Source organism: Arvicanthis niloticus, chromosome 18 (genome assembly GCF_011762505.2).
Source record: "Arvicanthis niloticus isolate mArvNil1 chromosome 18, mArvNil1.pat.X, whole genome shotgun sequence".
NCBI lineage: Eukaryota > Metazoa > Chordata > Mammalia > Rodentia > Muridae > Arvicanthis > Arvicanthis niloticus.
Window position 1 is genome coordinate 33,617,226 of NC_047675.1, and position 22,432 is coordinate 33,639,657.

General features: G+C 48.9%; 1 protein-coding gene across 3 annotated transcripts in view; it reads left to right on the plus strand.

Moving 5' to 3' along the window:
- Nucleotides 1-9,743, plus strand: part of Wwp2 (WW domain containing E3 ubiquitin protein ligase 2) — a 121,227-nt gene extending 111,484 nt beyond the window's left edge. For 2 of the 3 annotated variants that reach the window (XM_076915844.1, XM_034522285.2), the window contains exons 13-24: nt 431-559; nt 883-958; nt 1,207-1,278; nt 1,471-1,559; nt 3,606-3,765; nt 5,099-5,232; nt 5,538-5,678; nt 6,133-6,253; nt 6,562-6,666; nt 7,583-7,679; nt 7,839-7,911; nt 8,010-9,743. In XM_076915844.1, the coding sequence (XP_076771959.1) occupies nt 431-559; nt 883-958; nt 1,207-1,278; nt 1,471-1,559; nt 3,606-3,765; nt 5,099-5,232; nt 5,538-5,678; nt 6,133-6,253; nt 6,562-6,666; nt 7,583-7,679; nt 7,839-7,911; nt 8,010-8,109 (1,297 nt within the window). In that variant the 3' untranslated portion in view covers nt 8,110-9,743. The remainder of the gene's footprint in view (nt 1-430; nt 560-882; nt 959-1,206; nt 1,279-1,470; nt 1,560-3,605; nt 3,766-5,098; nt 5,233-5,537; nt 5,679-6,132; nt 6,254-6,561; nt 6,667-7,582; nt 7,680-7,838; nt 7,912-8,009) is intronic. The other variant, XM_076915845.1, reaches the window with a different exon arrangement.
- The last annotated feature ends 12,689 nt before the right edge of the window (nt 9,744-22,432 follow it).

Sequence of the window (22,432 nt, forward strand, 5' to 3'; positions counted from 1 at the left end):
GACCTCTAGGCCTTACACAAGCTTAATACCTCAAGAGCCTCAGGACACAAGAACATGCCATGCCTTCCTAGTGGGTGCAGGGCCATGGAAGGATGGCACAGGTAGGTACTGAGAAGTTGATTGTCAAAATGTTGAGGGCACTCTTGCCCCTCAGAAGCAGGACAGGGACGTGTGGAGTCTCGGGATTGCTAGTGAACACCGAGGCTGATGCTACCCATCCAGGGCTGGCATTTTAGCCCCATAGTAAATGGGCCCTTTTTGTACATAACCTGTTTTCTCACAACTTGGTTCTCACCGGGTGCATATCCTTAGGGTATCCCTTCCCCCATGGAAGGCTCTGCAGAGCCCGGAAAAAGCAAAGACAAAGTAGGGCTTTGGAGAACCCAGCCTTGGAGCATAGAACAGCCAATAACCCCTCTTCTGTTTTCAGGATGATACAGGAGCCAGCCCTGCCCCCAGGGTGGGAAATGAAATACACCAGCGAGGGTGTGCGGTACTTTGTGGATCACAATACCCGCACCACCACCTTTAAGGATCCTCGCCCAGGGTTCGAGTCAGGGTAAGGACCTTTTCAACCACAGCCTTGTCCCTTCTTAGCACAGCCCCAGTTTGTCCTATTAGCTCCCTGGGGAAGAGGGGTCTGTGTGTGTATGTGCTGTGCTAACCACTGCCCTCTAGTGCTGATGTGGATGTCACCTAAGGCATGGGCCCAGGGCATTGTCTCCATGTCTTCGAGTCTCAGTGGCAGTCAGTCCCTTCCTGTGTCTTACTCCTCTTTAAATTTATGGGGCAGAGCATCCACTTTCCCTACGGCTCTCAGAGATGGACTGTTCACTTTCTAAGAAATCAAATAGGTTCCTGAGTATCCTTTGCTCTCACCAGGACAAAGCAAGGCTCACCTGGTGCCTATGACCGCAGTTTTCGGTGGAAGTATCACCAATTCCGTTTCCTCTGCCATGTGAGTTCTGGTTTGGGGCTTCTGTGGAAGTAGGGTTGGTATTGCTGTCGGATTGGTCTCCTAGCCCTGCATAGGGACTGGTGGGGGGAAGCCTTAGATAGGAGCAAGATGCTTGCCCTACTGAGCTGCTTGTCTTGAAGAAGTAGGCGTCTAATCCTGGGGGTGGAACTGTGTCATCACGGATGAAAGAGCCCTTTGAGTGGGGAGCCTTGGGAAGCCCCAGTGAAGAGCTCTCCTTTCCTTTTCAGTCAAACGCCCTACCCAGCCACGTGAAGATCAGTGTTTCCAGGCAGACGCTCTTTGAGGATTCTTTCCAACAGGTTAGAGACTATTCCTGATGCCAGGGTCCTGGGAAAGCAGGCTTCCTTCCATCACCCAGTCCTGTCTCATGGCATAAGTGCTGGTGTCCATATTTGTCAAACAATAAGCCTTAGATAGAGTTCCCTGCCCCCACATCCCTGCCTTCTGTGCTGGGGTCAGGGGCAGGATGGCCGGATGCCCTGTCTCCCCAGATTATGAACATGAAACCTTACGACCTGCGCCGCCGGCTCTACATCATCATGCGTGGTGAGGAGGGCCTGGACTACGGCGGCATCGCCAGGTGAGCCAGGGTGCCCAAAGGGCTGTACTCTAACCCATGTCCCCTGGCTTCAGGGCCTATGTTGAGAAAGCTACCTCCTCTGTGCTGTTCTTTCTCTGAGTTCTCCTGCATCAACAGGAAGGGCACTGGCGTGGTACACACAGTAATCTCTTGGGTTGTGGTGTAGCTCAGTTAAGATAGGATGCTTGTCCTGCAGGCCCTGGGCTTACTCCCCAGCACCACATAAATCAGGCACAGTAGCTCACACCTATAATTACAGTATTTGAGAAATAGAAGCAGAAGGATAGGAGTTGAGGGTTTTCCTTGGGTTGAGTTTGAGACCCTGTTCCCAAAAAGAAGAAGAAAATCTCTTGGTAAATTTCTCTGGCTAATATCAGTAAGCCACGAACCAGGGTCAGGCCTCAGCCCTCTGGTTATTAGATCATGAGGATGCTAGAGGCTTCTTGGGGAGGGGCATGGCATATGGTTCTATGCCAGCCTACATGCTATTTTTCTATAGTTAAAAAACAACCTGGCATTGTATCAGTGGGCAGTGGCTAGCTTTTAGGGTCTGTGAGTGTCCCTTAAAATCAACCTCTGGCTTTTCTTCTATTTGATGAAGCCAGAGCAGCTTAAGTCAGATTTCTCAGAGCACATCTGGTATGTCTAATCATTGCCACCCCTGCTGCATGTCATGTGACCAGTCAACAAATTAAAGCAGTTGGTATAAAGCCTGAAAGAACCCAGAGCACTGTGTTACTGTTGCCCTGCAAAAGTTAACAGGCTCTTTGGGACAGCATCACCTTGGACAACAGGCAGAGGGTCCTAGCAGTGGGAAGGAGCTTCTTGGTTGTGGTGACCTCTCATCCTGCTGACCTGGTGGTGCGGGGATATCTTCTGGCTTGGTGTTGGGCTCACCCGCCTCTGATCCTGTTTGCTGGTGGAGTAGTCTTCTGTGTTGATCCCATCCTGCAGATGAATTGTTCTTTTTTCCGTGGTGACCTCTCCAGGCTGTGCTTGGTGGGCATCTGGTGTGGCTCCTGCCCTGTGTGTCTCTCTCTGTGTCCTGCCAGTGGTTTTACCCTATGGTAGGTTACATCATGCTGTTCTACCACAGGGTAGAACCACGGACAGGATACTGGAGCACCCTCTGCATCGAAGGACTCCATCTACACAGCCACAAACAGCCCAGCAGCCAGGGGCTGGCCCCCTTGAATTGTGTTCCCCGATTGTTTAGCTCAAGCTAAAGGACTCTGAATTCTGGCTTGAGGCTTATATATAGGGTGGGCATCAGTTGAGATGAATGCATCCAAGTCTGGGTCAGGATATGCTAATGGGTTCTAGGGTGAAGGGAGGGCAATATGCAAGTGAGGTGCCTATGGGGTAGCTTGAAGGAATGAGGTTTCTAGAGACCAAAAGAATCACAGCACTGTCAAGGTTCGGCTTTTGGGAACATGCTACTGTGTATTCCTCACATTGCACCGCATACCAAATGGTGTAGAGTAGGGCGCTTACTGTTACAGAGCAGAAATGTCATTGTAATAAATTTGTTTGTTTGTTTGTTTGTTTGTTTGTTTGTTTATTTGGGAGCATAGGTGTTTAGGAGTTCTTATGGGCCATATACCATGTGTGGAGGTCAGAGGACAATTTATGGGATTCAGTTCTCATCATACGTCAAGTGGGTTCCAGGGATTTAACTCGGGTTGTCAGGCCTGGGTGCGAGAGCCTTTACCTGCGAGCCTTCTTAACAACCCAGCCTCTAGTGCTTTAAGTACTGCCTTTGTGTATGGTACCCAGCCCCACAGTGATGCATGGTGGCCCTCGGTGTGAGGAGCCCCTTTGTCATCCAAAGCTCTAGATATTGTAACATAACTGTACCCAGGGAGCTGATAGGCACACACAGGTTTTCCTGAGCACCAACTTCAGGTGCTATCCTCTTTACCCAAGACCTAGGATGGGCTGGCTCACTGACCTCCCAGGGCACATGCATTCAGATGGTCTGTCTGACCCAGCAGAGGCCTCTGCTGTGCAGAGGCTCCCATTGTTCTGTCCTCTCTTCCCTCACAGAGAGTGGTTTTTCCTCCTGTCCCATGAGGTGCTCAACCCTATGTACTGTTTGTTTGAATATGCTGGGAAGAACAATTACTGCCTGCAGATCAACCCGGCCTCTTCCATCAACCCTGACCACCTCACCTACTTCCGCTTTATCGGCAGATTCATCGCCATGGTAACTCTCAGGGATGCCTCCCTTCTCTTCCTCTTTTGAGACCTCTGGGAAGGGCAGCCCCTGAGGAGGCTGGCTCTAGTCACAGTTTAGTCAACAGTGACATGAACAGCAGCCCTCGCAGACCAGAGTCCTGACCCCCTGACCAGGACTCACTGTGGCGCTTCTTTTCCTCACATAATTTTTAACATGGAAATTAAAAAATAAAACAAACAAACAAAAAAATAATCAAGCTAGATGGCTTGGGGGAGTGAGAGATTTCATACTGGCTGCCTGGGGCTCTCAACAGGGTTTCTCATGTTGTGTAGAACTTACTACACAAAAGCTCAGAGTCTTCACCTGAGTCTGTAGGGACTTAGAGGATGGGACTGGGCCAAGCAAAGCCCTGACTGCCTGACGGCTGCCTTTCTCTTGGAGATATTGCATCTCTCATGAGCCACAGTAGGGAGGGAACCTTTGGGGATGTCTAACTGAGACACTGGGCCTTCTCAAGCAGAGTTAGGAATCAGCATGGGCTTAGATCAGGCCACAGTGAACTGGCTGGTGCAAGGCCAGGGGTTCCCAGCAACTGAGGTCATCTAGAAATATAGGCTGAGCTTATCAATCAGGAGGGGGATCATGCTGTGTCCTCTATGATCCTCATGAGCAGGGAGCCTGTGAAGCTGTGGTCCTACTGTGCTCCAGTGCCAGCTTTTCTGTGTCGAGGTCCCAAGTCTTCTCACACTTCCTTCTCTGGATTACCAAGGGACCTAGAGCTCTGTCACTAACTATGGCCAGTCCTGTCATCTGGAAGTTCTTAGCCAAGCGCTGGCAACGGCTCCAGAAGTGGGCACATTCTTCCTGGGTCTGAGACCTACCTGGCCTAGCAGCCAACAGGGACAGAGCAATGCGCCTGCTAGACTATTACCCACCGCAGCAGCCAGCTCTCGCTGGTCTCAGTGTCTGCATTATTTTTGGCCTCTTGTGCCACCCGCTCAGAGTGCCAGTGAGCCAGGGCTGCCACATGGAGCTGTTATGGACAAGTTTTCTCTGGAAGTGGGGCTAGGCCTCTGCTAGAAGCAGGAGTGCCTGGCTAGTGTTCTGGGCAGACAGTGGGCCTACTACCCGTCCCTGTGGTTTTCAGTGTGGGATGAATCTGCCCCTATGTCCAAGTTTAAAAAAAAAAAAAGAAAGAAAGAAAGAAAGTAGAAAAGTGTTTGTTTCCCAGGTCTCCCTTTAGCTAGGGCAGCTGGCTCTCAGGGAGAAGGGCAGGCTTCAGCCAAAACCCGCCTGTCATCCTCGGCTGCTGTCCCAGGAAAGCCAAGCAAGCCCTTTGCTCTGCCTCTGCCCTGTCCAGGCTCTGTACCATGGGAAGTTCATCGACACAGGCTTTACCCTCCCTTTCTACAAGCGGATGCTCAACAAGAGACCAACTCTGAAGGACCTAGAGTCTATCGACCCTGAGTTTTACAACTCCATTGTCTGGATCAAGTGAGTCCTGGCTTGCCCTGTGCTGATGGAGCAGGGTTCTGATTGGCCAGTTGGCACCTCTGGCCTTGGTTTCCTAGGTGCCTACATAGCCTGTCTAAGGCCTATAGAGATAAGAGCCTCTAGGTCCCCTATAGGACAGTTCTAGAATTCTCTCCCTGCATCAGAAAATGTACCAAGGCACTCATCAGGGTTCCTGGTCACCTGTGAGTTCCTAGTGCCTCTTGGGGGGCCCCAGTGAGAAGTCAGGCTGGTCAGGACAGACCTTGGTAAGATGGACATTTCCCCCCTGGCCTCCTGTGTCCCAGAGAGAACAACCTGGAAGAGTGTGGCCTGGAGCTGTTCTTCATCCAGGACATGGAGATCCTGGGCAAGGTGACAACCCATGAGCTGAAGGAAGGCGGTGAGAACATTCGAGTTACCGAGGAGAACAAAGAGGAATATATCATGTGAGCCTTAGCCTGGGGAAAGAAAGGGGGTGTGGTCCAGAGGAGGGGATCTACCCTGTGTGTGTACAGTGTTTGACCAGGCTCCCACCCCGATGAGGCCCATACTCTCCAAGATTTAGGGAATATCCTAGGTCTGCCTGCCTTGGTGGGTCACATAATGACTTGAGCTATGGGACATGGAGCCTCTATCTAGCCTTGGCTACCAGCTCTGGGTTGGGCTCCTGCATACAAGAGGCTTCCCAGCTGCAGGGAACTTAGATACTGCGTCTCTCCTGACCCATCACCTTTCTTTGTCCAGGGTGTTTCAATCTTCGGGGTCTCTAATGCTGATGTAAAACCCCCACCCACACTCAGCTTCTTTAGGCTTCTCGGTCTAGCCCATTAAACCTTACCTGGGTGTGTCTGAGTCCAGCAGTTAAAGGAATGATGTCCTGGGCTTCGTCTTTGGTTTTAGGCTGCTGACTGACTGGCGATTCACCCGAGGCGTGGAAGAGCAGACCAAAGCCTTCCTGGATGGCTTCAATGAGGTGGCCCCTCTGGAGTGGTTGAGATATTTTGATGAGAAGGAGCTGGAGGTAGGTGCCAAAGATTGTGGGCCCTTGACCTCAATGCTTCTAGGGTGCCCCAGCTCCATGATGCATACCTACAGAAACTTGCACACCAAACCCCACATTTTAGCAAGCTAGACGCAGCAGGGCGGGCACTGTCACCTGGATCCTCAGCCCTAATTTCCCTATGCTTAGATAGCAGGGCCTTTAAAATTTCTGGCACAATAGCAGGTTGAGAAAGTTTGGGAGTCTGATGGTGAAAGAGGCAGCTCCCTTTGGGCACAAGGATGTGGGGGGGGTGTGACTCAGGCTTGCTGCCGTGTCCTTCCCTGCAGCTCATGCTGTGCGGCATGCAGGAGATAGACATGAGCGACTGGCAGAAGAATGCCATCTATCGGCACTACACCAAGAGCAGCAAGCAGATCCAGTGGTTCTGGCAGGTGCGTCTGGGGCCCTATCTCCCCTGCTAGGCTGGGGCTAGAGTCTTCTAGGTGTGGTTATCATTTACCCACAGGACATGAGACCTACTGGACACTAAACCCAAGGCCCTTCATTTTTGACAAATTCCTCCCCTCCCCAACTTGGAGAAGTCTGGGATAAAAGTATCTCTGGTCACAACAGAGGTTGTTTTGACTATATTGTCACCAGCTTGTGGGACAGAGGTTGTCAGCAGTCGGTCTGGGCCCTGTTGCTGGGAGCCAAGGGGGCAAGAAGTTCAGCTGCAGTTGGCTGTGTGGTCTCCTCCAGTCAAATGGGGTGAGAAAGAAAGTGCATGTGTCTAAAAAAGTGTAGTGACCTCACCATCCTTTTGAATGACTTGGTTCATTTTTATATGTGGGTTTTGCAGATGTTAACAAGGAAAGTGTGCATGGAAAACACAGATACAGATATCCTGTGGGGTGTGTGTGTGTGTGTGTGTGTGTGTGTGTGTGTGTGTAGGTAAAACTTTTGACGAGTTGCAGTTCATATGCCATGCAATTTATTATCTCAGGCGTTTTAAGATGTTGAGCCAGTGGCTTTAGCTCCTTCAATGTGTTGTGCAACCAGCAGCTTTGGCTACCTCCACTGTAGTTTATCTCCCCAAGAAACCCTGTGTCCACCAAACAGCCACTCCCAGCCTTAGTGTGTTGTTAAAAGCAGAAGTGGGGATGGGGAGTGGAGAGATGACAGACCCAGGATGTCCCCGAGACCAAGTGTTATTCCAAGGACTTTTGTGAAATGTTCTACAAATGCCCTTAGAGAAAGCATCCTTGAAGGTACCTGACTGGTGTCTGTGTGTGTCGGGTTGGCCTGGAAAGGTCCGTGCTAGGATCTAAAGTGCTGGCTGAGGACATCCGCCTGTCTTGTGGACTGCAGGTTGTCAAGGAGATGGACAATGAGAAGAGGATCCGGCTGCTGCAGTTTGTCACAGGAACCTGCCGCCTGCCCGTTGGGGGGTTTGCCGAGCTCATCGGTGCGTTTTCCTCTGCCCTTCTGGGCCCTTGCTTGGGGGGTGAGGACAGCATGGGGCGTGCACAGCTGGAAGCTTGGGGAGGGAAAGAGCTGTGGTGCTTGGTTGCTTTGGGAAAGGCCGTCTGTGTTGACACAGTGTACACCTTGCCTTGGATGACAGGGAGCAATGGACCCCAGAAGTTCTGTATTGACAAAGTTGGCAAGGAAACCTGGCTGCCCAGGAGCCATACGTGGTGAGTTTGCTGGAAGCCGGCAGGCCTAGCTGGTAGGCTGGTGGGGCAGGACACTGGAGCCCTGGCCTCCCGAGGCTACTCTTGTCTCTCTGTCACAGCTTCAACCGCCTGGACCTGCCTCCCTACAAGAGCTATGAGCAGCTGAGAGAGAAGCTGCTGTACGCCATCGAGGAGACCGAGGGGTTTGGACAGGAGTAGCTGAGGCTGCCCCTCTCATACCCTCCAGCACATGTAGTCCTGAGTCCTTCCTGCCTGAGATGTCACCGGCTGCACGGCCCTCAAGAGGCCCTTTTGGATAGTGGCCCTGCACGAGACCGTGCTTTGATCATGTCAGTGACTGAAGAATCTGACCCAAGAGGCCTTGGGGACCCTTTCTTCTCTCTGATGATGGCAGTCTGGAATAAAGCCCTGTCACCTTTGACTCCATTACCTATTGCAAAGCCAGAGGGCTGCCCTTCTCTGCAAAGTTGCCCCTCCACTAGGACTGAGTGGGTGTGTGTGAGTGTGTGAGGGAACATGCCCTGTCTTAGAGGGCTGCCACAGAAGCTGGGCCTCACATGATCCATGAGGAGATAGCCCTCATGGGATGATTGACCAAACCCAGAAAGTCAAGGGTCTTTGCCAGCTGAAGAGGCTTCGCTTTTGTAGACCTTTCCTGGAGTCCGTGGAACAGACCTGAGGGAGCAACTCTGCATCAAACCATTTTGGCTTTATTTCAAGGCAGGCCACAGCCAAGGGGACTGAGCAGCAGGCACCCAGTGCCACCAGCTTGTCTCTTCCTAGCAAGCAAAGGGTTGAAGAAGTCACCGCCTGTGTGTCAGTGGGAAGGAAGCAGCAGCGCTCAGGCTTTGTCCTTTGACATAAACTTCAAAGCACACCTGTGCTTAGGGTTCCTTCCTGTTTTATTGTAGGTATGCTGTTCTCACCTGTCAAGGAGTTGGTGCCCCGGACATTCGAGAGGCTCAGCCCTCTTGATCCAGTAGCTTCCCAAACAGCTGCACCTCTCAGGAATCTGCTTAACAGATGCGCCAGCTCAGAGGCCTGGCTGTGTCCAGTGCATCCCTGCCATGCGCAAACTTCCCTGACAAGATTCCTTTGCTAGATCCCAGGCAGTTCCCAGTTAGGGCCTGGGACACTGCTATCCCTCAGTGGCTTCTGAAGCTTGCAGTGGCTTAAAATGGAGAACATCTTGCCCAGCTGAGTGTTGTGCTATGCAGGCGTGAAGCTTTCTCTGGCTGTGGGAAAAGATACTTACTACTGAGAACCAGCAGAAGGGCCCGAGATGCCTCAATAGCTTGGCTTCATTTCTGGAGCTCCTGACAGCATCCTGTGTAGTACACGGGCCCCTCTAGGGTATCAGAGTGGTTAGAGCAACACACTCCCTCCTTCAGGCTCCCCGTGACATGCTAGCTCTGGGGCACCCCAGGCATGCTCTCAAACTAGTCCTGGGGGGCCTTCTGAGGATGGTCTCATCCTACCTTTGTCCTTCCCTGGTACAGCCTGTGACCCCGGCATATTGCACATGCTGATCTGAGTGGCTCAGCTCACTGCCGCACACCCCTTCCTCCCCCATGCAGTCACCTCAGGACTCCCCACATACATCACAAAAGCTGCTCCGTGGCTGGGTGGGGGACCAGATGCCAGCAAGGTATGGAAGCATCAGGCTCACAGGTGTGTGTGTGTGTGTGTGTGTGTATGTGTGTGTGTGTGTAACAGAAGTGTGTACAGAAAGGCCTGTGCTAGCTAGCACCAAGTTGGTTGACAGATTGTTTTGTAATGCTTGCCCTGCCTCGGTATTGCCAGTTTCTTGTGCAATAAACAATCAGCAGCCATGGGTGTTGTTGGTGTGGCTGTTTATACACATTCTGTTCTGGAAAGAAAGACTTCAGTCCCAGTCCCACAGGTCTTCCAAGAGAATCTCCATAACAGAGATGCTCCAGCCTTGCTGCCTTTGAGAAGTTTGGGTACCAGTAACCAAGGTAGCCTGGCTTCCGGAATGGATGACAGTCTTCTCCAGAGGTCATGTGCCTCAGCTCTGGTCACTGTGTCACTCTCTCTTCAACAGTTGTTCATTTTGGTGCAGGAGAGCTGAGAATTGGGTAGGGCTGTCATGTATTCAGGGACTGGCTCAGGTTGCATGAGCCGTGAAAAGGGGTTCTCTGATGTTGAATTCAAGGTCACACCTCGCTTACCATTAAGTTATTTTGACAGGTAAAGCGTCAAAGACGGAGCTGGCTATGGTAGTGCATGCCTGCAGTCCTAGCACTTAGAGGGTGAAGCGGGAGGACTGTTTCAAGTTTGAGGCTAGGCTACATAGAATGCCCCTGCCTCAGTAAATAAAGACAAAAGGGAGTTGAGAGATGGCACAGTAGTTAAGAACATTTATGCCACTGGTGGCACACGCCTTTAATCCCAGCACTTGGGAGGCAGAGGCAGGTGGATTTCTGAGTTCGAGGCCAGCCTGGTCTACAGAGTGAGTTCCAGGACAGCCAGGGCTACACAGAGAAACCCTGTCTCAAAAAACCAAAAAAAAAAAAAAAAAGCATTTATGCCTTGCAGAGGACCCAAGTTCAGGTCTCAGCATCTACATGGTGGCTCACCATCTATTACTGACGTTCCAGGGGATCTGTCACCCTCCTGATTTCTCCAGGCACCAGATACACACATGGTGTCCATACATACATTCAGACAAAACATACTTGTATCAAAAGAAGCAAGCATGGGCTAGACCATCATCTGCATCATCTGGTGCCTTGATGCAGGCAACATCAAGATGACTCCTGTTCTAACCACACTGATTCCAGGAGGCAGAGGCTGGCTGACTTCCTTGCAGTTTATTGATCAGTTCACCTCTGTTAGTTACATAGCTGTCTCCCTTTCTCACCCCCACCCCCCATTTTTTGGGGGGGTATGAGGACTTGAAAACAGGTCTGTGTGCTTGCCAAGCACACAAAACCTAGCCCTTCCAAAGATCATTTCCCACGTGATGAGGAAACATTTTGATAAAATCAGGAGGAACTTTCACATGATATACAGAAGTTTCAGAGTAAAGTTTTTATCTTTTTTTTTGTTTGTTTTCTTAAGATAGGGTCTTACTATATAGCCCTGGCTGGTTGGGAACTCACTATGTAGACCAGGCTAGTCCCAAACTCAACAGCAGTCTGCCTGCTTTTCTGCCTCTGGGGTGCCAGGACTAAAGGCATGCACTACTAGCCTAGCCATAGTAAGTTTCAGTAAGACCTGCTGCAGCCGGGACTTACCTGCTTGTCTCCAGGTATGACTGCTGCTCAGTGGGTTGTGGTCCTTCCCAATGAGTTTGTATCCATAGACAGTTTGTAGATGTGTGTGTGTGTGTGTGTGTGTGTGTGTGTGTGTGTGTGTGTGTGTGTGTTTAAAAATATACTAAAAAATGGGATTGCCTAGCTTTTGAATGGCCTCTCATTAATGAGGTGTTGGTGGCACTTCTCATGTTGGCCACCATGGATTTCATCCCTTCACTGTCATGTGTCTGTAACATACCCATTGCATTCCCGAGAGGAGCTGTGGATGTGTCCAGCAGCTTGCCAGTATTTGCACAGCTTTGTCAAATGACCTTGGCAGGCCCCATAGGAGACACCCTGAAAGCTAGATAGGTGTACATGGTGAGTGTGTTATGTTTTGAGATAGTTCTTGCTATGAAGCACAGCTGGGGCTTAGTCTGGCCTCTGTCCCAACTGCTGGGACATCAGACATTCACCCCCATTCCAAAGCACACTTTTATTTAAAAAAAGAAATCTAAAATGTTCAGATTCAAAGACATAAATGGTCTGTGTCCAAAGGTCCCTATCACTCTTTGGTTCCTTGGCCACTTTGATCTCAGTTGCTTTCTGTACTGGAGCTACTCAGACCTGTCACCACACCAGAGAAGCCCCATCGTTAGGTCTCAGGCCCTCCTTATGTCTAGGACTGTGCAGGACTATAGAAGGACTTTTGGAGATGAGATGAAAACCATCGTTCCTCGGGAACTTGTGAAATGAGTGTTCCACCCTTAAAGGTTGTCCCTCCCCACAGCTACTTACCCTACTTAGAACCCTCCTGGTGTGTGTTCTCAGTACTCTAGTCTTCTCTCCTCTCTCTCTCTCTCTCTCTCTCTCTCTCTCTCTCTCTCTCTCTCTCTCTCTCTCTCTCTCTCTTGCCTCTGTATCTCTCTTTCTGTCCCTCTCCCTCTCTCCTCTTCCTTCTCCCCTCTCCTCCTCTCTCCTCTCCCCTCTCCTTTCTTCCTCTCCTCTCCTTCATCTCACCCTTGCCCACATTCTCTTGTGGCCTCTTGCAGCCACCAACTGAGTTTACCTGAAAGGGGGAGCTGGGAATGAAAGAGGGACGGAAGGCGAGAAAAGATGGAGCCAAGACAAGTATTTTGACCAAGGCTCAAAGTTTAATGTTCAGCTCTCAATTTAAAGGGGGAAGCCCCACCATAACCGTTTCAGCCAGAGATGGGTGGGGGAACCCATCCTTTGTCACAGCTGGAGATATCACAAGGCAAGCTCAGCATCTCAAGGCAAGCTCATCAGGCAGTCTATTTTTCTAAGTTCCTGTAGCAGGCTGCACATGCAGCCAAGGTGGGTAACTCCACCTAGGTTGTATTATTTGATCTATTGTGGTAAACAAGGTCTTTCGGGCCTGTTCAAGGCTGGAGAAGGGCACGTCCCCTCCGGTTTTCCTGCCTCCCTAGCCCTGGCCATATCTGATCCGTTTTTGTTTCTCTCTGCTCTGGACTTTTCCAGATGCTTCTAGATAGTCTTTAATGGAGCAGTCATGTCAGCAGTTTCTTTACTGTGCCCCACATACATGTGACCATGTCAGGCCTGGGCTACAGTGTCTGGTTTCCCTTTCCTGTTTTCCAGTTACCCTTATTTATATGTAGCACTGTGGACCTAAAATGCTTCCAATTTCCCTCAGTTTCAGCCTCACTTCTTGCTTTGCATGAAAGAGTCCATGATCTAGACTTTAAACTGGGCCTTTGCCCCTCTTCTATTTTGTGTGGCTTTATTATTTACATCAGAGAAATGAAGTGTGAATCTGCTGTGGCGTTTTGGAAATCTCAGTCTGATTTCTTTTGGCTTTGTTTTAACTTTCTGTGCATGGGGGTGGGGGTAGTGTACATGTGAGTAGTGGGGTGTAAGCACCCCTATGTGCACATGCTGAGGCCAGAGCAAGTGTCTTCCTCTGCAGCTCCCCACAGTTACTGGTTTGAAACAGGGTCTGTCATGGAGCCAGAAGCTGTTCTAGCTGAGCGGGTTGCCAGCAAGCACCCAGGATCTGCCTGTCTCTGCCTCTCAGAGCTGGGGTTACAGTAATGAGCGACCATTCCTGCTTTTCGAATAGGTGCTGGAGATTCAGGCTCAGGTCCTCAAACATTCTTACCACTGAGCCACCTCCCCAGCCCTGTTCATTTCTGAGACAAACGCTCATGTGTTCCAGGTTAACCCCAAACTTGCTACATAGCTGAGGCTGGCTTTGAACAGCTGCTTCTCCTGCCTTCATTCACCTCAAAAGTGATAGAATTATGAGCACATGCCAACAGGTGTAACAGATTGAAAACGCTTTTGTTACATTTTTTAATTAATTTATTGGGGAGGGAACCAAATTGCAGGAATCAATTTTCTCTTGTGGGTTCTGTGGAATCAAACCAAATCAAAATCAGTCTTTATCTCCTGAGCTATTTCACCTGCTCCACGTTTCTTCTTCCATACAGGGTCGCAGGTATCCCAGGCTGGCCTTGAACTTGCTATAGAGAATGACCTTGATCTTGTGGTTTTTCCTCCCTCCACTTCCAAGTGCTGGGATTGCACAGGCACACAACCAGCCCTGGTGTATGGAGGCTGAGGGCTGGACTCTGGGCTTTGTGAATAACAGACAAACACACAATATCAATTGTGCCACATCCTCGGCTCCCTGTTTGAATATCTTCTTCGTAGCAATAAGGACGTTATGTCAAATGACACAAGCAAACCACAGAGAGAAAAACACAGAGGTTCCATTTATATGAAGTGGTCAGAACTGCAGATAAACAGTAAATAGTGATGGCCAGGAGTGGGGGAGGGGAATTGCTGTCTACTGGATATAAATTCCAGGGTTTTTTTTTTTTTTCTTGTTTGTTTAGTTTTGGGTTTTGATTTTGAGACTTCAAACATGAGCACACGTAGTCTCATTACTTACCCTCCTGCTCCTCCTGTGATCCTGCCTCAAATCCATTCTTTGTTGTCACATGCACAGTATGTGTGTGCACTCAGGACTATGGCAGAAGGACTGGGGGTTATGGTTAGTCTAGACTATGGTCCAGCCGGGCAGTGTTGGCACACTGTTGGCGCACGCCTTTAATCCCAGCACTTGGGAGGCAGAGGCAGGTGCATTTCTGAGTTTGAGGCCAGCCTGGTCTACAGAGTGAGTTCCAGGACAGCCAGGACTACACAGAGAAACCCTGTCTCAAAAAAAAAAAAAAAAAAAAAAAAAAACTAAAAATAAAAGTTAGACTATAGTCCAATGCCATGTGGGCTACAGGTGTCTGTCTCAAAATGTCAACAATAAAAAGAGGTGTGCTTGGGTGCACCTATAATTCCGTCAGAAGTTAAGAGCATCTTCAGCTACATACTGACTTGAAGGCTAGCCTACGCTACACGAGACCTACCTCAACAACTAACAACAACAAAAACTGGGGAATGCTTTGTTTTTGCATTTCCTAGTGACAATGTCTTCATTATCAGACATCAGAAACACCTGCCGCCTGCCGCTGCCTACCCTGGGATGTCTTATAAACACCTTTCTTTACATTCGTGATATACTGATTGATTGACTGGGGAGGGGGGTGTGCCACAGCACACATGTAGAGATCAGAGGGCAACTTGTAGGAACCAGTTCAATTCTCCTATATTTGGGGACTTAGGGGTAGACCTCAGGTCAACAGGCTTGGCGGTAATGGCTATTTTTTTTTTTTTTTATCAACTTGACATGAACTTGGACACAGCTGGGGAAAGAGTAATGTTTGAGAAAATGCCTTCATAAGATAAGATTGGTCTGTGGGCAAGTCTGTGGGGCATTTTCTTGATTAATGGCTAATGTGGGAGGGTCCAGCCCATTGTGGGCAGTGTGACCCTTGGCCAGGGTGATCCTGGACAGTATAGGAAAGCAGGCTGAGCAACCTGCTGTGTCCCTTCCTTCGTGGCCTCTATTCCTGACTTCAGGTCCCTCGCCTTGAGTTCCTGCCCTGACTTCCCTCATTGGAATCTGACTAGAGAGTTGTAAGCTGAAGTAAACTTTCAAGTTGCTTTCGGTCATTGTGTATTATCACAATAGAGACCCTAACTAAGGTGGTCCCTTAACCCCCTAAGCCATATCCCTCACCCTCTGCTGATGTACCCCTGGGGTAGCCAGACTTCCTAGGCAGTCCTCAATGCTCCCTTCCTGATGCTTACAGCTCTGTGAAATGACTTTCTCCTTGGGCGGGGACTGGTTTAACACCCGCTTCCAGCCAACACACCATGATAAAGGTAATGGGATGTCCGGGTTGTGATTAAGTTGCAGACACCTGTGGTCTGGTTCCCAGCCAACCCTCCTCATTGCCTTCCCAGCACGTGTACTCTGAGAATGAGGCTGGTGCAGGGGAGTACCCTGGTGGCAAATAATGGAGGGAAGATTCCTGTCAATTAGCTAGCAAACGAGGAAAGGGTGTCCAGAAGCCCATGAGGCCTTGGATCCCGCTAACGGTCACATGAACGTCTAACCGGCTTTTTTTGCCCCTTGATCCGATGCCAACAGCCCAGTGGGCAGCTGGATTGCAGCCTGTGACCAACTCTGAGCAGAGGCTCCAGGTAAGCCATGACTAGAGCTGCTGACTCCACAGCAGCTGGGAGATGGGGAAGACGCTGTTTGGAGCAGCTGCCATCATCATAGGGCAACTTGTTATTCAAGACTATAGATGACTTCTACACCCAGTCAGATCAAATGGCTCTCCATTATCTTTGCTTCTATTGCCTGGTACCTGAATGCGGCCATGGATGTTTGTAAACATTTGGCTCATGGTGTGTAGAAACCTTGTTGGGCATGATAGGGCATACCTTTAATTCCAGCACGTGGGAGGCAGACGCAATAGGATTTCTGTGAGTTTGAGGCCAGCCAGGGCTATGTAGTGAGACCCTGTCTCAATAAGAGACCAAAGAAGAAAGCAAGCAAGCCAACATCTTTATTTATTTATTTATTTATTTATTTATTTACTTAATTGTCTCCAGACACATCAGAAGAGGGCATCAGATCCCATGACAGATGGTTGTGAGCCACCATGTGGTTGCTGGGAATTGAACTCAGAACCTCTGGAAGAGCAGACAGTGCTCCTAACCTCTGAGCCATCTCTCCAGCCTGCAAGCCAACATCTTGTTAACCTGTTCTCCATGCAGAAAGGGAAGAGAAGGGTGCTGGAATTCGGTGTCACCTCTGTCCCTGCATTCAATCCTCACCTTTGCCTGGAGCTCTGCCTCGCCCGGGACTGCAGGTGGCCTCAAATGCCATTAGTATTTATCTGGGCCTCCAGCCAAACCCAGTTGGCAATGGGTCAACCCAGTCTCTCAAGAACAATTTTGAGTCTATTTCCTGTGTAATTACGGGGCATGCAACCAAGAAAACACTATTATTACAGCAGTAAGGTAACCCAAAGAGTGGCCTTTGCAGCCCTGGACTCCATCTGAGGGTGACTTGGGGGCACAGTTTCTGCTTCAGGGGCTCCCTGTGAACATTTGGCCTCTAGCAGGTAGTGGGTTAAGAAGCGTCGTCTTTTCTGCAGGCAGTTCACTTCGCCTCTGAAATTTCAGGTCTTACAATGGTAGTTGTTTTCCACCTGCCTGTAATTGCTTCACGTTGACTAAAGCATGGAGTGGGTGGAATGTGTCCTGTGTACGAAGTGGTGCAAATTGTCACCTCGTAGCATCTGGCTCTGAAAGTGACATTGTCTAGGGATATGGGTGCAGGTTCTTCTTCACTGCTGATTAAAGAACCAAAAGGAAGGAAGTGTTACTTCTTTGGGCAGAGGGAGGTGGGGGGGGGGTCTCCAGCAAAACCATCATATAATAAATAACTGAGAGGTCAGTGTCCTCCTCTCTTGAGGGGTCTCAGTTTCATTAATAAAAGATTTTATGCCGGGCGGTGGTGGCGCACGCCTTTAGTCCCAGCACTTGGGAGGCAGAGGCAGGTGGATTTCTGAGTTTGAGGCCAGCCTGGTCTACAGAGTGAGTTCCAGGACAGCCAGGGCTACACAGAGAAACCATGTCTCGAAAAAAAAAAAAAAATTTACTGAAATCAGTGACCCCTATGGAAGAGTTGGGGAAAGGATTGAAGAAATTGAAGGGGGTGGCAACCTCGCAGGAAGACTAACAACATAAACTAACCCAATCCCTGGGAGCTCCCAGAGACTGAGCCACCAACCATAGAGCATACATGGGCTGGTCCGTGGCCCCCAGGCACATATGTAGCAGAGAACTGCCTTGTCTGGTCTCAGTGAGAGAGCATGCACCTAATCCTGGAGAGACTTGATGCCCCAGGGAAGGGGGATGCCAGAGGAGGGGGCTCCCTCTCAGAGGCAAAGGGGAAGGGATGAAGAATTCTGGGAGGAGGGACTGGGAGGGGGGATAACATTTGGAATGTAAATAAATCATTAAATAATAATAAAAGAAGAACAGGGCACAAACAGAAGCTTGAGTTTAAAAGGAAAACTTTAGGCCATGCAAGCTGTAAATTTGAAGCTGCCTAGAAGGGAATGGAGAGGAGAAGGGACCAGCAGCCATGTTACTTTAGATAAGGCTGGAAGTAGGGCTTCAGAAAAGCAAGGAGAGTTGGGGAGAAAAGCAAGAAGGCGACACCAAGGGGTGGTTGGTTTGCTGTAGACCAGGCCTTAAGGAGAGTGTCGCTTTCTAAACAAGAGTTTCAGATGAAAGGATGACAGGTTGGGGTGCAGCTCACATAGGCTCTGTGTTACTGAGGGTTCTTTAGAGTAACAGCCTCTCTCTCTCTCTCTCTCTCTCTATATATATATATATATATACACACATATATATAAAGAATATACATATATATATATATATATATATATATATATATATATATGTCCAACAATGGCTGGCTATGAACAGAATGTCCAAGAAATCCAGTAGTTGCTCAGTCCACAAGGCTGAATGTCTTAACTGGTCTTCAGTAGACTCTGGAATCCTGAAGAGGTTAGGCTCTAATGCCAATGAAGGAACGGCGAGGGCAAGCAGGCAGAGCGAAAGCTTCCTTCTTCCATGTCCTTATATAGACTTCCAGCAGACAACTGTGTCCCCAGAGAGGTGACTTCTGGGCTCAAAATCTGGATTAAAGGTGTGTCTTTCTTTCTCAAAGATCTGGGTTAGAAGTGAATCTTTTTTTTTTTTTTTTTTTTTTTTTTTTTTTTTGGTTTTTTGAGACAGGGTTTCTCTGTGTAGCCCTGGCTGTCCTGGAACTCACTCTGTAGACCAGGCTGGCCTCGAACTCAGAAATCCACCTGCCTCTGCCTGCTGGGATTAAAGGCGTGCGCCACCACTGCCCGGCGAAGTGAATCTTTTTACTTCGGATTAAGCAAAAATCCCTCGAATGTGTGTGCTCCAGTTTTGAATTTTAGTTAATTCCAGAAGTAGTCAAGTTGACAACCACAAATAGCCATCACAGGCACCATTCTAGTGATGATGAAGGCTTTTAACTCTAAGACAGTTTCAGGGACACTGGAGGCCCAGCTCCAGGAGTGGTATGACCTGAGTTACATCTTAACAAGAGTAGAGTGCAGAGCCTGGACTGTTAATAGCTGGAGGGAAATGGGAAAGCTGTTCAGGGGCCGTGGCTGCCAGGGACACGTTGCGGCTCTCGACCAGGCTCTGACTTTTGACATACAACATAAAATGGGCAGACATGAGCTTCCCTGTGGATGTGAGACTGACATGGGTTTTTTGTTTGTTTGTTTTTGTTTTTTATGCCAGTGGGCTGGACCTGTTGTGTGAGGAAAAGGGAAAAATCAAGGGTGATTTCTAGATTTAGGGCTTGAGAAATTAAAGATGGCAGCGCCATTCACATTGATGTGAAAGTGTGCAGGAGAAAGCAAAGCTGACTTCTTCTTCCTGTAGACTGTCGGGATTCAGGAATCTCCACTTAAACCGTACAAACTGATCTCAGTTAAGCAAGAATAGCTTATTGAACGCACATCATAATACTGGACGTCCAGGACCACGAAAAGAACTGCAGGAGCCTACTTGTGGTATTAGTCTACTCTCAGGGTAGACTTTATATAGGAAAAACCAGGTTCAAAAGTTTAAAGGGCGAGGAGGGAAGCAGTTGGCTCACTAGGCAAAATATTATCAGTATTAACCTTTAATCCGATTGGCCCTGAGTAAGGCAAAGGGGGTTGGTGGATGGGTGGTGAACTGGGGAATTTCAGAACATTGAGATAACAGAGCATGAGTATTATAATAATAGCTCTTTGGCTTATTAGTAGCATTCTTCAGTGTCAACCACAAAAACCACAGTGAGTTCATATGCATGTGCAGGAAGTGCTGCCTGGTGGTCAGCTCCGACTCAAGCCATTTTAGACATAACAGTTCATATTGACCTTTGATTTGATGGGCCCTACAAAAGCTTTGTGGAATTTCGTGAGGTATTCACATAGAACATTCAGAACATACAGAGCAAAACCTACAGGGTGTGTGGCCAGCATGCCCTTGAGCCAAGCCACTTCTCTGTGTCAGTGACTGACAGGTATGTTACAGCAACAATAGGAAATATCTAGCAGGCATGGAACAAAATGGCTGCAGTTACTTTGGGGTTGGGGGGGGTGTCAAACCATAACATAAACAAGGGGTAGAAAGTATTCCAGTCTTAAACACTGAGGGCGGAGAACCCAGGAGGATTCAAGGTAGCATGTGGCCACCCTGGTCCTGTATATAAAGGATCGTGATTGGTCAGAGTGGGAGGTTCCACTGCACAGAGAATGCTAGTGTGAAACGGCCACTTCCTGTAGCACGACTTTGAGGGGAGGGGAAGGAGGGAGCCCAGTGAAGCTGGGGCTAAAGTCAGGGAGGACGGTTTAGAAGTCTGTCTCTAGGGGTGGGAGGTTGCTCAGTTGCTAATATATTCCCACTATGAAGACCTGAGTTGTATTTCCATGTAGAAACAAACACCTTGTGGTATTAGTCTACTCTCAGGGTAGACTTTATATAGGAAAAACCAGGTTCAAGGTGTTTGTGATCCCAAAGCTGGGAGACTGTGGTAGGGAGATCCTTGGGGCTCTGGGCACTCAGTCTAGCCTAGTTGGTGGGGTCCAGATTAATGAGAGACCCTGTCTCTGGATCAAGAGTGAGTACTGCTTCCTCACAGGACCCAGGAGTGGTGTTCAGCTGCCTATAACTCCAATTCCAGATGATCCAACACCTGGCCTCAGCACACAAGTGTATATAGACCCACACAGACACCTGAAGGTTAAATAAATCTTAAAAACAACACAAAGTGGATCGTGCCTCCAGCCAACTTATGCTCATGCATTCACATAAAGACAGAGTCCCTGGATAGTGGTGGCACACACCTTTAATTCCAGCACTCAGGAGGCAGAGGCAGGTGGATTGCTGAGTTCCAGGCCAGCCTGGTCTACAGAGTGAGTTCCAGGACCTCCCAGGGCTACACAGAGAAACCCTGTCTCAAAACAACAACAACAAAAAAAAAAAAAAAAAAAAAAAAAAAAAAAAAACCAAGAAAAAAAAAGATGCACATTAATAAATGCACACACACACACACACACACACACACACACACACACATCTGTATTCAGAGGAGCAGGACATCCACATACCCTCCCAGACCTCCCAGAGTTTAGCTAGTCCCAAGTGCAGTGGAGAAACTGAGTCACTCAAGGCTTAGAGACCTGAAGGAAGCAGCATGCTGGGGAGATTCAGGACTTTAATCAGGATTAAAGTCTTCATGCTTGAAATGGATAAAGAAAAGTTCTACCATGAAGCTGGAGCAGCAGGTAAGAGCACTAGCCGCTCTTTCACAGAACCTAGGTTCAATTGCCAGCACCCTCCGCCCCCCTTGGTGGTTCATAACCTACTTTAACTCTAATTCCAGGGGATCTGATGCCCTCTTCTGGCCTCTGAGGGCACCAGGCACCCATGTGGTGCACAGACATGCATGCAGGCAAAATACTCAGAGACATAAAATGGTAAGATAATAAAATCTATAAATAAAATGCAAGCTCTGTCTTGTGGCTGTAGTGCTGACCCACTCTGTCTGCATGGTAGCACTCTGTGAAGCATGAGGCAGCAGCCCCACACAGGGTGGTGACACTCGTGGATTCTGATGGATGTGAGGGGATGAGAGCAGAGTGGAGTTTTGTTTTTTTTCGGTTTCTCTGTGTAGCCCTGGCTGTCCTGAAACTTGCCCTGTAGACCACGCTGGCCTCAGATTCAAAGAACTGCCTGCCTCTGCCTCCTGAGTGCTGAGGTTAATGGTGTGAGGCCAGCCTTGTCTACATAGAATAACTTTATTGAATTATGTCAAGCCCTGTCTTCCTTCCAAATGAATGAGACTCAGACTATGATTTCTTTATTTAGCTTTTGCACAATTATTGGGGCATTTTGCCTAATCTATGTTTCTATATATTTGCTGTTTGTGTCTTCCTGGGTTATTTCTGCTCCACCAGCCTGTCCTCAGGGTCCATATCACTCAGGCATGTGCTCTGGGTCCATCGGATCTAATGAAGACCTTCTGTTCTGTCTTCTCTCTCCTTCACTCTCTTTCCTTTTCATGGTCCTACCTGTGAAGCCCCACCTAGTAACCGAAACTCCACCTCCTCTATCCTCCCCAGTAATTGGCTATAGTTACCTTTCTTTAACCAATAGTTTCAAATTAGGGAGCAAAGTTTTCATAGCATCATTTGGATCTGCTTGTTGGGGGCAATCAGATCTTGGGGGCCAATTTTTAGCCTTAGAATAGATAGCAGCACCAGACCAACCCCCAACAACATAGAGAGTTTAAAACTAGCAATACGTAGTGAGACCCTGTCTCAAATTAAAGGGGTGGGTTGGGTGGGGGTTAGGGAATGGGACTAAGGCGGCAGCTCAGTTGGTAGAGCAGTTGCTAGCATATTGCAATACAATTTTTCCTTTTGATTTTTCTATCTCAGTCTCTAAGTTGAATGTCTGTAAGAAACACAGAAATCATCTTAAAATCAGACCCTAAGGGATTGTAATACAGAGATGATTTACAGCCCAGAACCTGAAGTGGCAATAAACACCACAGCTATTTGTGGGCCCACAAGATGGCCCAGACTATAAGGGCACTTGCTGTCACAGTTGACACCCTGAGTTCAATCCTCAGGACCCAAATTCTCGAAGAGGCCTGACTCCCATAGGTTGTCTTCTGATCTTTGCCAATGTATCGTGGGTGTGCATGTGTGAACACACATTCCATCAATGTGAGGGGGGAAAAGTCACGGAGCTGA